We start from the raw sequence: 15763 nt of genomic DNA, 5'->3' as shown, positions 1-15763 counted from the left end.
TACAGGAATGAGAAAATATTTAGATGTTGCCAGGACTCGAGGGCCTAAGCTATGGGGAGATGTTGAACAAGTTAGGACTCGAGTCCTTGGAGCGCAGGAGCATGAGGAGTCATCTTATAGAGGCGTATAAAATCACGAGGGGTGTATAAAATCATGAGAGGAATAGATCGGGTAGACGCGCAGAGTCTCTTGCCCAGAGTAGGGGAATCGAGAAGCAGAGGACGTAGTGGGTGAGGGGGGAAAGATTTAATAAGCATCTGAGGGGGTAACCTTTTCACACATAGGGCGGTAGGTGTGCGGAACGAGCTATCAGAGGAGATAGTTAGGCAGGTACTATTGCAATGTTTAAGAAAAGTTTAGACAGGTACATGAATAGGACAGGTGTACAGGGATATGGGCCAAACGCAGGTAGGTCTGACAGGTAGATGGAACATGTTGGCCGTTGTGGGCAAATTGGGCCGAAGGGCCTGTTTCCACGCTGTAAGATTCTATGACTCTATAACTGAGACATGGAGACTAGCAAAAAAAATGCATTGGTTGCCATAGGAAGGACACTTTACCTATACTTTGTAGAATTGGATTTTCCCATGTCACGATGGGAACCCAACGAGGAATGGGCCCAATGGGTCCACTTGGTCTAGTAGAGTTATAAAATTATGAAACTCTGGAATGTTTTTATGGGGGAATGTAAGGAATGGATTTATTTTGTGCAATACAGGAGGATATTTGACAGTTTGGTGTTGCCATTGTCTACAGTGGAGGCCTAATTCCCGCAGCAGATAGGACTGGCTAACAGCATGCTTTTCCCCTAGCCTGCCTGACTGGTCCCCTTGGGGAGATAAATTAACAACAAGGATTGAACCCAAACAAACTGATGGAAGTAGGGATCAACAAGAAAAAACCCAATGTGTACGAAGGAACTGCAGATGCTGGTTTAAATCGAAGATAGACACAAAAGGCTGGAGCAACTCAGCCGGACAGGCAGCATCTCTGGAGAGAAGGGATGGGTGACATTTCGGGTCGAGAACCAAAACATCACCCATTCCTTCTCTCCAGAGATGCTGCCTGTTCAGCTGAGTTGCTCCAGCATTTTGTGTTTATCTTCAGAAAAAAACCCCAATGTTCATCTTAACATGAGTGGTGCTTCAGTTGTGATCTAGTACGCATGGAAATAACTGTAGGATCGTCTTGGTTCGACAGCCATATTTAAGAGAGAAAGGAGGAAGGCATTTTTCTCTGAGAGGGTCGTGAATTTATTGAAATCCTTCAACACAGAGTCTAATGGAGGTTTAGTTTTACTTTAGTTTGTTATTGTCACATGTACAGAGGTACAGTGAAAAGCTTTTTTGTTGAGTGCTATCCAGTCAGCGGAAAGACTACACTTGATTACAATTAAGCCGTCCACAGGATTAAGGGAATATTGTTTAGAGCAAGATGAAGCCCAGTAAAGCCTAAATAAAGATCCGAGGGTCTCCAATGAGGGAGATGGCAAATCAGGTCTGCTCCTCAGTTGGTGATAGGATGGTTCAGTTGCCTGAGAACAGCTGGTAAGAAACTGTCCCTGAATCTGGAGGTATGCATTTTCACACTTCTGTACCTCTTGCTTGATGGGAAAGGGGAGAAGAGGGTGTGACTGGGGTGAGACTCGTCCTTGATTGAGCTGTTGGCCTTGCTGATGCAGCATAGATGGAGTCAATGGAAAGGACCTTGATTTGCATGATGGTCTGGGCAGCATCCACAATTCCCTGCAATTTCTTGTGGTCTTGGACGGAGCTGCTCCCAAACCATGCTGTAATGCATACCAATAAAATGCATTCTGCAAGGCATCTGTAGAAGCTGGTGAGTAGTTGGGGACAGGGAGACTAACAGACATTTTAACTACCAGGGAGTCAGGGGATTTGGGGAGAGAGCAGGAAAGTGATGGCGAAGTCTTGACTGAATCTACTATGGTCTTATGAAATGTGTAGGAAAATAACTGCAGATGCTGGTTCAAATTGAAGGTAAACACAAAATGCTGGAGTAACTCAGCGGGTCAGGCACCATCTCAGGAGAGAAGAAATGGGTGACGTTTTGGGTCGAGACCCTTTTTCAGATTGAAGGAGGGTCTTGACCCGAAACGTCACCCATTCCTTCTCTCCTGAGACGCTGCCTGACCCGCTGAGTTACTCCAGCATTTTGTGTCTATGGTTTTATTAAATGGCCAACCTGGCTTGAGGGACCAATTGACCTGCTCCTGTTACTCTTTCTTTTCCAAGACTTGATGTAAATGGAATTGCTATTCTTTGTTTGGTGATCCAGGCACAGTTAAATACTAGAGAAGCATTGTCCTCTGTAAACACAAAGCAACATTTTCTGTCACCAATGATATGCTATTTGGGGAAATGGTATTAAAATGGTACGAACAAAACATATTACATGTGTATTTCCATTGCATATTATTTAACAGTGAAAATCTTCCCGGTGAAAATATTAAGTGAGGTATTAAATAGATTTCATTTCTGCAGCAGATTTCACAGCTGATGGATGATCGCTTGGGAGGAAAAATTACAAATTAAATTCAGTCAAGATAGGCTCAAGGCAATACATTTCGGGAAAATAAACGATGCAAGAGAAAAGATAATAAATGGGAGAAAACTGAGAAACACAGAAGAACCTTGGATGCATGGCCACTGTACCCTGAAGGTGGAGAAAATCATTAAGAAACTAGATAGGAAAATACCATTTATTGACTATGACATAAAATATAAGGGCACAAGGTAATAAAATGGAATTATGAAATCATAGAATCATTATGCCAGATGTTTGGAACACTAATTAAAGTATAGTTTGAATACCATGCACTGCTCTGTCCACCACCATGTAAAAGAGACAGGATTACAATGGAGAGATTGCGCAGAAAATACTTGCGGCCACAGGTTCAAGGTCAGAGGGGCAAAGTTTAAAGGAGATGTGTGGGGTATGTTTTTTTTATGCAGAGGGTGGTGAATGGTTGGAACGTGCTGCTGGGCGTGGTGGTGGAGGCAGATACAATAGTGGCATTTAAGATACATTTAGATAGGCGCATGGATATGGAGGGATATGGATTATGTGCGGGCAGGTAAGAGTTGGTCTTGGCACAGGCATTGTGGGCCGGTGGGCCTGTTCCGGTGTTGTACTGTTCTATGTTCTATTTAGTGTTGTCATGTTGAATGCCTTCCAGCCATGGTAGGGCCTCCAGCACTGGCAATGTCCTCCTTCACTGAGCTCCAGCATTCCACGGTTTAACTAGTGGCAGCATCCTTACCGACTGCCTCCTCTTCAGAGTGGCTATGCTCCCCGCACTGAGTCCCATCTCTGCCAGCTTCCTGGCCAGCTCCACCGAGTTCACTCCGCAGCTTGGAGCCACGTTGTTCTCGCAGCGAATGTGAATGTTCATTTTGCAAACTGTCAAAGGGGGAGAAAATGGATCTGCATCAGTATCTCGTGGTGCACGAAGCCCAGTCAGTGCTGTCAGCAACTTGAGACGGACACAATCGAAAACAAAAACTTCCCCGCAGAATTTTACACGGCCGGCGTGCCATGCAACACATTTACTTCGAGCTCCCGTTGGTAGGTGTGCAAAAATAACACAACCTCTCCCAGTCCTTCTGACTCCTTCAAAGTCTCAGCTGCCATGACAAAACAGCCTGTGTGACCCCGGGATTCCTACACTGACAGAGCATCCATTACAGGACGCCAATTAAAAAGACCACACTGTGCACATCTTTACTTGAGGCAACGGAGGGGGCCCGTGACAATCTTTCTGGAGTTTATGGAATTTGTTGCCTTTTATTGAAGGACTCAAATTTTGAGTTGTATAGCAGTGGATTCCTATGCTCAATCTCTTACTGTCATTCATGTAACTTTAATGATAACAGCCAGCTGACCAAAGGAACTGCATGTCTGTTGGATTTGCGGGTTGTAACTATAAGTGAAAAAGACAAAGAACACCAGAGTATCACAAGCACTTTTGTATAATGAAATACATCAGACTACATCAGATTTCTATTTATTGTCTACAGTTCTGCCTTCAACATCATAATCCAAGCAACCTCATCTCCAAATTTCTGGAATTAAAAGTCTGCCATTGGATCCTTGATTTCCTGACCCATAAACCACAATCAGTGAGGATAGGCAACAAGGGGCAACACAATGGGTCAGCACCTTACAGCACCAGAGACCAGGGCTCAACCCTGGCTACAGATGCTGACTGAACTGAATTTTGTTCATTTTCCATGTAATTGGGGGTTTTCTTTAGGTGCTCCGGTTTCTTCCCACATCCCCAAAACATGCAAATTTGTAGGTTAATTGCTTTCTGTAAATTTTCCCTAGTGTGCAGGATAGAATTATTGTATGGGTGATCGCTGATCGGCATGGACTCGATGTTTCCATGTTGTATCTTTAAGCTAAACTAAACTAATATCTTCCATGCTAAGTCTCAATATTGGTGCCATGCAAGGATGCATTCTCAACCCCTTATTATACACTCACAAATGTGCAGCCAAATTCTACTCTCACTCCCATATACGAGTTTGCAGATGACACCACTGTAGTGGCCCGATCTCAAACAATAACGACGCGGTATTTAGGAAAACGATAGAGACATTTGTAACATGATGTCATGACAACAACCTCAATGTCAGCAAGTCAAAGGAGCTACTGATTGACTTCAGGATATGAGGTGGTGTACATGCCCCAGTCTGTACCAACGGTCCAGTAGTGGAGAGCTTGGTTCCTAGGTGTAAATATCACCAACAATTTGTCCTGGACAAACCACATTGAAGCCATGGCCAACAAACCACACCAATGCCTCTACTTCCTTAGAAGAAGAGAGACATTCGGCAAGTCCCCAAAGACTCTTACCAGCTTCTGATTGCATGGTGGAAAGCATCCTATCTGGATGCCACACAACTCAGTTTGATAATAGCTCTGCCCAAAACCACAAGAGATTGCGGAGAGTTGGGGATGCAGTGCAGTCAATCACATAAAGCAGCCACCTCCTACATTGATTCCATCGACACTTCGCACTGCCGTGGGAAAGCAGCAACATAATCAAGAGCCATTTGCACCTTAGTCACCCTATTCAAGAACAGCATCTGTCCTATGGTTATCAGACTACCGAATAACCCTCTCATAAACTAAAGGTAGAGTCCCAACCTTCCAACCTCCATCATTGCTGCCCTTTCAATCTTTTTACCTGCACATTCTCTGTGGCAATAATGCTATAACACTGTAACACTATTTTCTGCACTTTGGTATTTTCCTCTTTTCAATACCTGCTATACTTGTCTTTACTTGATTGCACTCATGCATAGTATGATTTGACTAGATAGCCAGCAAACAAAGCTTTACATTGTATCTCAGTATCACCAACAATAATAAGCCAATACTATCAATATTCTTTTGATCAGCAAAACCAATATCAAACTAAGATTTTAGTCAATTACATTTGCTTTTGTGCATTATTGAAACATTATGTGTAAATAATTGAGTGTGAATGCCGTGGATGTTCTTGGGCTGATTTCACATAATTATGGTCAAGTTAGTTGTCTCACCTAATCCTAAACACAAATTGCAAACTATTCTGCACTATATTCCTCCCATCCCCAATCATCCATGCTACATCCCCCTTACCTACCACATGGTATTCAAATGCATTACACAGTCACCTGCTGTTAATGTAATTCATTGCTCTGCTGACCTGAGCTCATGGAGGAGTGCATTTTAATGGCCTTCTGCTCACTTTCTGTGCAAAGTCAACCGAGTTTCCTTTACCACAGGAACTAAAGAAAGGGAGTCATTTACCTTTACATTGTTTTCCTTGCCCCATTAGTCCATAGAGCAGAGAGCCACAATGGTCACAGAAAGTTGGCTTCTTGTAGTTGTGCACATGGAACTGGTGACGCACATTGATGCTGAATCTTTGTTCGCATACCTGCATGATTAAAATCATCAATTACTTAAGATGGGCATATGCAGAGATATACAAAGAGGCAGTTGTTCTGGTTTGGTATCATTTGTAACTCTGGATTTTATTATCTCTTTTTCACTTTATGATGCAGCTTTGTAGGACTTTGGTTAGGACACATCTGGTGTGTTGCGTGTATTTCTGGTCTCCCCAACACAGGAAGGATGTGGAAGCTTTGGAGAAGGCACAGAGGAGGTTTTACCAGAATGATGCCTCGATTAGGAGGTATGAGCTACAAGGAGATTGTTAGACAGATTGTTTTCTCTGGAATGCAACCCAGAGACCTAATAATAGTATATAAAGTTATGAGAAGCATATATAGGGCAGGCAATCAGAATCTTTCCCAGATTGGAAATATCAAATACCAGAGGGCATTGCTTTAAGGTGAGAAGGGAAAAGTTTAAAGGAGATGTGCGGGGCAATGTTTTTAATATAAAGAGGGTAATGAATGCCTAGAACATGCTGCCGGGGGTTGTATTTCAGGGACCTTTGGATTTGCAGATGGATATGCAGGGAATGGAGGGATATGGATTGTGTGCAGGCAGCTAAGAGTTGGTCTTGACATCATGTTCAGCACATACATTTGTCTGTTCCTGGGCTATACTGTCCAATGTTCTAATCTTCTAACCATTGCAATCACTCATTTGTGGTGGGAAGCCTCTGGTTCAGCATGAAACAGGCTATATCATGCCAGCCCCTTTTCACACACAATGCAGGCGTGTGCTCCAGCCAAAGCTATAGCCTCTCTTGGTCATATTAACACATTATATAGTACAGTGGGAGGCCATTCAGCCCTGATCAACCCCTTTAATCATCTTATGCAAAAAGGAAAGCCAGTCATGAGTTTTGATCTTGAGTGACTTGGGTCCCATGATGCCAAGTACATTCTCGGTTCATCCCTTGAGTTTGTAAACGCATGACTCAAGGGAACTCAAGTAAATGAAGATAGACACAAAAAGCTGGAGTTACTCCTTTTGTCAGGGAGCATCTCTGGGGAAAAGGAATAGATGACGTTTTGGGTCGAGGCCTTTCTTCAGACTGACAGACTGGGGAAATGGATATAGATGATGATATAGAGCGAGAAATGGAACAAATGAATGAAAGGTAAGAGTTCTGCAACATCCTCTTTCGCTGCGAAATCCCCTCAAATAAATGAAAGTGTTTGGATACGGATGCTCATATTTTCTAACACCAGGGGGCACTTTTGTTTTACTTAGCAGACTGTGATCCAACAGCTATAAAACTGGAAGTCAAACAGTGGGGTAAGCAGAGCAATGATTGAGGATCTGAAAACTGTCAGCTCCTCAACCAAAAATAAAGTTACAACTACTGGAAAGAATCCAGTTTTGTCAAGTGTAATTTCAGATGGGGAGAAAAGGTGCCTTCTGTGAGTCTGGCGTGGGTTCCTATCTGGTACAGAACATCTGGGACAGCTACATTGTGTGGCATGTCAGAGAGTGTATTTTTAGCTTTCAAATATTTCTGGGCATGAGTTGAACACGCAGTCAGTTTCAGATGTATGGCCACTGATGCACGAACCCCATTTTTCCCAATGCACGTTGATATGTTCAATTGAAATCCATGCCTGCCTTCTCCACTCAACCATTCCTTTAGGTTCAAACCAGTCTGTGTTGATCTGCAAAGGTTGTGACAGGCTGAACAAACACAGGAAGACAAGCAGCAGGAGAATACATTGTGTTGGGTACACATTAGGAAAAAGACCTTTCTGTAGAGCTCACACTCTATATATCTTCATGCTCAAAAGAAAGAACTCCCTTTTCCCTAACACCTATCATCATCTCAGGATATTCCAAAAGAAAACAGGCAAAATGTAGAAAAAAAGAACTGCAAATGCTGGTTTGCAAAAAATGATGCAAAGTGCGAGAGTAACTCAGCAGGGGGTCAGGCAGCATCCTTGGAGAACATAGATAGGTGACGTTTTGGGTTGGGACCCTTTCATGTGATGAAAGGAACATGGCACAAACTTGCGCATGACAAGTTAGTATAGTTGCTGCCTGTCAGCACCAGAGACACAAGTTCCTGACCTCCTGTGCTGACTGTGAGGATCTCTCCCTGTGATCATGTTGGTTTACTCCGGTTTCAGATCGATAGATTAATTAGCCATTCTAAATCTCCCCGTGTGTAGGTGAGTGTTACAATCTGTTGTGAGGAATATGGGGAGAATAGATTTCAGGGAAAATTAGGAGGGGAAAGGGACCAGCATTGTTTCGATGGAGTGAAATTACCTCCTTTATGTTGCACAGCAATACTGTAATAAATATGTTACTATGGTAGGTAATTCTCTGATGCAGAGAGAATGTTAAATATTATCTCGGATGTTGGGCAAAACGTTCTCATTTTTCTTCAAAAGAGTGCACAGGAATCCATCATCTAAGGGATGACATTCCCTAGAGGACATATTTGAGGCAGGTACGGTAACAACTTTTAAAGACATTTGGACAGGTATATGGATCGGAAAGATGCACAGAATCTCTTGCCCAGAGTAGAGGAATCGAGAACCAGAGGAAATAGGTTCAAGGTAAAGGGGAAAAGATTTAATAGGAATCTGAGGGGTAACTTTTTCACACAAGGGGTGGTGGATGTATGGAACAAGCTGCCAGAGGAGGTAGTTGAGGCTGGGACTATCCCAACATTTAAGAAACAGTTAGACAGGTACATGGATAGGACAGGTTTGGAGGGATATGGACCAAACGCAGGCAGGTGGGACTAGTGTAGCTGGGACATGTTGGACGATGTGGGCAAGTTGGGCCGAAGGGCTTGTTTCCACACTGTATCACTCTATGACTCTATGAAAGGTTCAGAGGAATATGGTTCAAACACTGGCAAAAGCAAGCTTAGATGGGGTATCATGGTCAGTTGGGCTGAGAGGGCCTGGTTCTGTGCTGTAATACTTTATGACTCAAAGTACACCATTGGGCTTTTGGAGTTGTATATCCAAGAGTCTGACTGGAATCTCCCAAGTTCAAAGACAAGGGTGCAATCAACTGAGTTGCAGTTACAATTAGTGAAGATCCTTGACCTTACACACTAGTATGTTTCCCATTGCGACAGCACATTTCAATTTATCCCACAAAGAAATTGCCCACTAGAGGTGAAATCCTTTCATTTTGAGCTTCTGAGTAATGAGCTTCTGAGTCCAATGTTTCCAATGTAGTGGATTGTAGGGAAATGTACCTCAGGCACAGGGTTAGCCCTGATATTAGGGAATAGCAGTTAAAACTCCAGGACTCAGTGGCCTACCTCTACTATGTTTTCTATTCATCAGAAAATTCCACAGGTTCATTATCCCTTGGGGAAGAACTTTCACTTTAGCTCCTTGCTGAATGGCCCTATTTTAAGACTGGGACCCTGGTACTAGATACCTAACATCTTTCTTATCAAGTTCCCTCAGAACGTGGCAGGTTTCAATGAAGAAATGGCAAAGCTAGTATGAACTGTCCACCTCCTGAACTGAGCAATAGTTAAGATTTAAGCATATTTGTGGAACTGTAGTCATACGTAGGCCAGACCAAGTACAATAAACAGATGTTGTCCTCTGGAGTATCTCAGCAGGTTAGGTGGCATCCGTGGTAGTAAATGGATAGTTGACATTTTGAGTTGGGATTCTGCATCAGGCAAGACACCCTCAGTACCACTGCCTGGACCAAAATTATCCCCAGATCCTGCTTGACATGCTGAGTTCCCCCAGCAGTTTGTTTTTTGCACCAGATTTCATCTTGTGTTTCCAGATTTCTTCCCCTATAGGATATTTGTGAACCAGTTTGGATTTTAAACAGCAAACTAATCATTGGTTTTCTTTACTTACCTTAACTTCTTCATACGACAACTTTATTTACTTATTGAAATTTAACTTTTCCTTTTTGTGTGGACCAGTGAGAGAACTACATAGATATATACTACTACCAGTGAGAGAACTACACATATATAGTCACTCAGCCACAACTGACCAAATTTCACTGAACACTTGGACTCAGCCCTTACCTCTGCTTTCTTGTTCTTCTTTATTCTGGGGCATGCTGTGACAATTAGCTGGTGGCAGCGTTTGTGAACCACACATGTACAAACTGTGAAGGAAACAGGAGCCAGGATGAATAAAGCACACTGCCCATTCTATCCACAGTGTTGTGGAGCAAAACTCTGTGAACACATCATATTTCTTCCTCATTTTTGTGGCTTTTATTAAGCAAAACAAATGGAAATGGTTAAGCTCACAGAGCACCTTGGTTTGCGGAGCAGTAATGTTTTCGAAGAATCACATCTCAGCCCAGCGATTCAGGAATAGGCATGAAATGAGTTTGTTTGTTCCTCGTATTTGGCTTTTGTGGTCAGCAACAAGCCTACCTTCAAACACTTGAGGAAATACTGTCAGCAAAAAAAACTGCAGGCTCGGAATTTAAAAAGCAAATGGTTTCAGATGAAAAAAAAATTTCATTGAATCAATTGACTTTGTTCAAATGTAATGCAGATGTCTCTTAACTCCCATGTGACTCTTCACAAAGATTTGTCCCAGTCAGCAGAGTTCATTAAATTGCACCTAATGAAAGTTCTTTAGACCAGCTGCTGGAGTTCGAGACAAAGGGTCCAACCAGTAAAAATGGATGAGAATCCAAATTCCAAATCCGATAATCCGATTGGGATGAATACAGGGTTAGTTGATTCTCAGATTTGGCAGTAAAGTTGAAAATCTGCTTAGATGCAGGTTAACACAGATGTTTTTCCCCACTGCCTGCCCCTATTACCCCTGTGATGTACTTTCTTGATTGGTACGGGTGGCAGAGGTTATGGGGAGAAGGCAGAAGAATGGGGTAGGAGGGAGAGATAGATTAGCCATGATTGAATGGCGGAGTAGATTCAATGGGTCGAATGGCCTAATTCTACTCCTATTTCTTATGACCCCCCCCCTCCCCAGTGTGCCTCTGCATAGTTATATGGGAAATATTTCTAACCCATTAATTACAACTTTTGTCAGTGTCTTCCATCAGACACATCTGAGCTGATCAATCTCTTCTTAGGTGGTCCCTAGGGATGGCGGATTAGCTGCTTCCATAGGTGGTCCCATGGTGATTGAGATAGCTGACGTCAACATGGGAATGGAGGATTCCACCACAGTTGAGACAAGAAATACTGTTTCTGCTGTTCGTGTTGAGCTTCTCTGTATCATGGATGATGAACTCAAGGTTTGCGGTGCCATTCTGAATGCTCCCTCTCTGTAACGAGTAGTTATGGGCTAAGGATTCCTGCGAACGTTACTGTTTCCCAAAGAATGTTTGAGGGCATCTTAATGTCCACTTAATATACCCTTTCAGTTACAGACTGAGTTAGTTCACATCATGGTGGTCCGCAGGAAGGTGTGGATCACTGGGGTCTGGTGTACCATAGGTTTATATGACGGGGTTTAGGTACAGCAGTGGGGGAAGGGGGTGGTGTGGTGCTGTGTACTGTACTTGGGAAACCATGGTTTATGGTGGGTGGCCATGTAATGATGTTATATGGCAGTGTATCGTGGTCAGAAAGCTATGTGCTGTGGGTGGGAAGATAGCCTATGTAACATAGCTGGAGGAATGGTATCGCCATTGTCGGGAGGGGGGGGGGGGGGGGGGGCAGTATATAACTGTGGAGAGTACTATTACTGGTACTTTCACTGAGCTATGTACAATGTTTGAGTATGCTAGGCTGTGTATTGTGACTGAGTGGGCTGCATAGCACATTTCCAGGACTATTCATTGAGGCTTAGAGAGTTCTTTTTCTTTTCAATTGAAAGATACAGCATGGAAACAGGCTTTTCAGCCCACAAGTCCACGCCAACCGTCGATTACCCCGCTCACACGTTCTAATCCACTCCCTACACATTAGCCGCAATTCACAGAGGCCAATGAATACACAAAACCACACGTCTATGGAATGTGGAAGGAGACCGGATCGCATGGAAGAAACCCACAGTCACAGTGAAAACGTGTAAACTCCACACCCACACACAGCAGCCGAGGACAGGATTGAACTCAGGTGGCCGGTGATGTGAGGATGCTGCTCTACCAGCCAGAACCACTGCGCTGCTCTTAGTCGTGTTCCATAGTATGGGGCTGTGCAGTGCATTCAGGTGAGTTGCATGGTGGGGTCAGGTGAGCTGCATGGTGGGGTCAGGTGAGCTGCATGGTGGGGTCAGGTGAGCTGCATGGTGGGGTCAGGTGAGCTGCATGGTGGGGTCCGTTGAGCTGCATGGTGAGGTCGTGAGAGCTGTGCAGTGCAGTCAGGTGAGTTGCATGGTGGGTCGTGTGAGCTGTGCAGTGTAGTCAGGTGAGCTGCATGGTGGGGTCAGGTGAGCTGCATGGTGGGGTCAGGTGAGCTGTGAGGTGCAGTCAGGTGAGCTGCATGGTGGGGTCCGGTGAGCTGCATGGTGGGGTCGTGTGAGCTGTGAGGTGCAGTCAGGTGAGCTGCATGGTGGGGTCAGGTAGCTGTACAGTGCAGTCAGGTGAGCTGCATGGTGGGGTCGTGTGAGCTGCAGGGTGGGGTCAGGTGAGCTGTGAGGTGCAGTCAGGTGAGCTGCACGGTGGGGTCGGGTGAGCTGCATGGTGGGGGTCAGGTGAGCTGTACAGTGCAGTCAGGTGAGCTGCATGGTGGGGTCGTGTGAGCTGCAGGGTGGGGTCAGGTGAGCTGCATGGTGGGGTCAGGTAAGCTGCATGGTGGGGTCGTGTGAGCTGTGAGGTGCAGTCAGGTGAGCTGCACGGTGGGGTCGGGTAAGCTGTGTAGTGCAGTTGGATGCAGTTGTGTGGTTTGTGCGGTGGGTTCGGGAGGGCTGCAGTCCATGGCGCTGTGTGGTAGCTCTATATCAACATTCGGAGGCCATTTTTGACAAATTCAGTTCCAGATCCAATGCAATTTAGTACAATTTATGCAGATTGAAGAATGATTGATTACCTTGACATTGGTATCCTTGTTTGCCAAAGATTCCCCTGTGGAGTATACAGAAATAGAAATCACTGGTTAGATTGGGACGGAGACCAGTTGTCAGTCCATTTCCCCTCATCTCTCTACTTCCCTCACATGATCACACAGCTCTATCGGCATCTAGCTCCCTCCTGTCAACCACCCTGCCTGCCAGTCTGCTCATACATTGATTATACACCATACAAAGAAATAACTCCTAATGTCTGTTATCTCTTGTCTGCCACATTACCTTGGCAACATGGTAATCTGGGGATCGCCTTCCTGCAGCACACTACCCAGCTGATATTTCAGCTTAGTTCTCAGAATAAGTGAATAAATAGAGGCAATACATTTATTTTAAGTAAGCTTCATTCTTAAGTACTCTGATGCCCAAGACAAACTCCTTTTGCTATCCAAAGAAATTCAGCAGCGAAAGCGTTTCAACAACAGGGCTCATTTGCAAAGTCTTTACATGAACAAGAACCTGAATTTTTTTTTTTTTAGAGATGCAGCATGGAAACGGGACCTTCAACCAACAAAGTCCACACTGACCACTGATCACCCACACACTAGTTCTATGTTATCCCAGTTTCACATCCTACATACTGGAGGCAATTTAAAGAAGCCAATTAACCTACAAACATGCATGTCACCAGGGTTAGGGAGGACACCTGAGCATCTGGAGAAAACCCACAGGGAGAACATGCAAACCCCATACAGACAGCACCCTCAGTCAAGATTGAACCCAGGTCTCTGGCACTGTAAGGCAGCCACTCTACCGCTGTGCCACTGCGCCAAGTGGTGGAACACAGTTGTACATTACTATAAAAGCAACTTTTTATTTTTAGACATGTCCCAGATATAGAGGGATCCTGGTAGATGTGGAAATTATAACTTCTAAACAAAAGCAAGTGACATCTTTAACACCATAGGTTTAAGGTGAAGGGGAAAAGTTTTAATAGGAATCTGAGGGATAACTTTTTCACACTAAGGGCAGTGGATGTACGGAACAAGCTGCCAATGGAGGTAGTTGAGGCAAGGACTATCCAAACATTTAAGAAACAGTTAGACAGGTACATGGATGGGACAGGTTTGGAGGGATATGGGCCAAACTCAGACATGTAGCTGGGACACGTTGTGTGGAAAAAATTGGGCCAATGGGCCTGTTTCCATGCTGTATGACTCTATGGCTCTCTGACCAATAGCTCAACACAGAAGCTTCCTACCAGATGAATTCCCTGCAGTGGGAGCAGTATGTGGGCTGTCGCAGGTAGGTGGCCATGAACTTGTGGTTGTTGACCTGGTGAATCTTTCGCCGCATCGCACCTTGCCGTTTCCTGGAAATGATGCGTTCCTTGAATGCCCTTTCAGGTGGACTGTGCTTCACTTGTTCTTCAGGGTCTACGAAACAGAAAGTACAAGATCAAAGCATCACCGAATCCCCCAAATTAAGAGCAACATTATGCTTGCTTGTATCCAGCACAGAAGGGGCTTTAAATCAGACTCGCTGAACCATCACTGCTACTGAGTATAAAGGTCACCCTGCAGACCTTGGAATTAAATAAAACACACACAAAAAGTTCTGGGGTAACTCAGCGAGTCAGGCAGCATCACTGGTAGACTTGGATAGGTGATGTTTTGGGTGAGGACCCTTCTTCAAATCGTGGAATTATTTGCCTTTAATACTCCCAAACATGCCATTTCTGCCACCAAGGACAAGAGCTACTTCTCCTCCAAATTTCATAACATGCCTTGGAAAATATTGCTCTATCTTCAGCTTTGCTGGGTCTAAATCCTGGAATTCCCTCCCCAAAACACTATGGGAGAACTTCTATTAGAAGACTGACGCTCTCCAAGAAGATGGCTCACTACCTTCTTGTGGCCTGTACCCACTGGGATTTGGAAGGATTGGGGTGTATCTCATTGAAACCTATCAGATAACAACAGGCCTAGATGGCGTATACGTTGAAAGGATGATTCCAGTAATGGTAGAGTCAATAACCAGAGGGCAAAGCCTCAGAATAAAAGGACATACCTTCAGAATGGAGACGAGGGGGAATTTCTTTAGGCAGAGGGTGGCGATTCTGTGGAATTCTTTGCCACAGACCGCTGTGGCGGGTATTTGGGTATTTTTAAGATGGAAATTCATAGGTTCGTGATTAGGAGGGGCGTCAATGGTTATGGGGAGAAGGCAGCAGAATGTCATTGAGAGGGAAAAATTGATCAGCCACGATTGAATGGCAGAGTAGACTTGATGGACTGAATGGCTTAATTCTGCTCCTATGCCTATGGTCTTACCACCACTCAAGGGCAATTAGGGATGAGCAATAAATTCTGGCCTGGGATACCAATGATACCACCTCTTGATCAGCATTGAGCATTCTTCCTCAGGTATATACAAAATTACACCTTATTCATTTCTCTGATTGTAATAGAGTACCCTTTATAAAGCATGGCTCAGGCGATCTTAATTAATGATCAATGAGCAGTATTTCAAATGCTGGGGAAGAAAGTTCCAAGTTTCGGATGCTTGGGAGGATTTCAGTCTTCATGGAAATATATTTACCCCAAAAAAAAAAGTTTGCGAACCCATAGTAATGTGCACATAGTTTTCCTAGTCTCCAAGCTCTCACTAATTAGAAAAGTATTATGTAAGGAAATTTTGTTTAAAAATGGCCTTGATCTTTGCTGGCTTAAAGAATATTTACCAATATAGTTCCTACAGCCCCCCGACTCTCTAGTTCGGCGACCTTCTGTTCATAAATTCATAAATTCAAAGATTTGAGGAGCAGAATTAGGCCATTCAGCCTATCAAGTCTACTCCGCCATTCA

The 15763-nt window shown here is 44.2% G+C and overlaps 1 protein-coding gene across 1 annotated transcript in view; it reads right to left on the bottom strand.

Annotated features, from left to right (window-relative positions):
• Nucleotides 1–15763, bottom strand: part of prkcha (protein kinase C, eta, a) — a 185910-nt gene that overhangs the window by 67444 nt on the left and 102703 nt on the right. Inside the window, exons 3-7 of the mRNA XM_078406761.1 lie at nucleotides 14158–14332; nucleotides 12923–12957; nucleotides 9989–10071; nucleotides 5824–5953; nucleotides 3284–3423 (exon numbers count right to left, since the gene is read on the bottom strand). Of these exons, the coding sequence (XP_078262887.1) occupies nucleotides 3284–3423; nucleotides 5824–5953; nucleotides 9989–10071; nucleotides 12923–12957; nucleotides 14158–14332 (563 nt within the window). The remainder of the gene's footprint in view (nucleotides 1–3283; nucleotides 3424–5823; nucleotides 5954–9988; nucleotides 10072–12922; nucleotides 12958–14157; nucleotides 14333–15763) is intronic.

The sequence above is a fragment of the Rhinoraja longicauda genome, chromosome 10 (genome assembly GCF_053455715.1).
Source record: "Rhinoraja longicauda isolate Sanriku21f chromosome 10, sRhiLon1.1, whole genome shotgun sequence".
Taxonomy (NCBI): Eukaryota; Metazoa; Chordata; class Chondrichthyes; order Rajiformes; family Arhynchobatidae; genus Rhinoraja; species Rhinoraja longicauda.
Note: the sequence above shows the minus strand (reverse complement) of the source record. Positions and strands in the feature narration are given on the sequence as shown.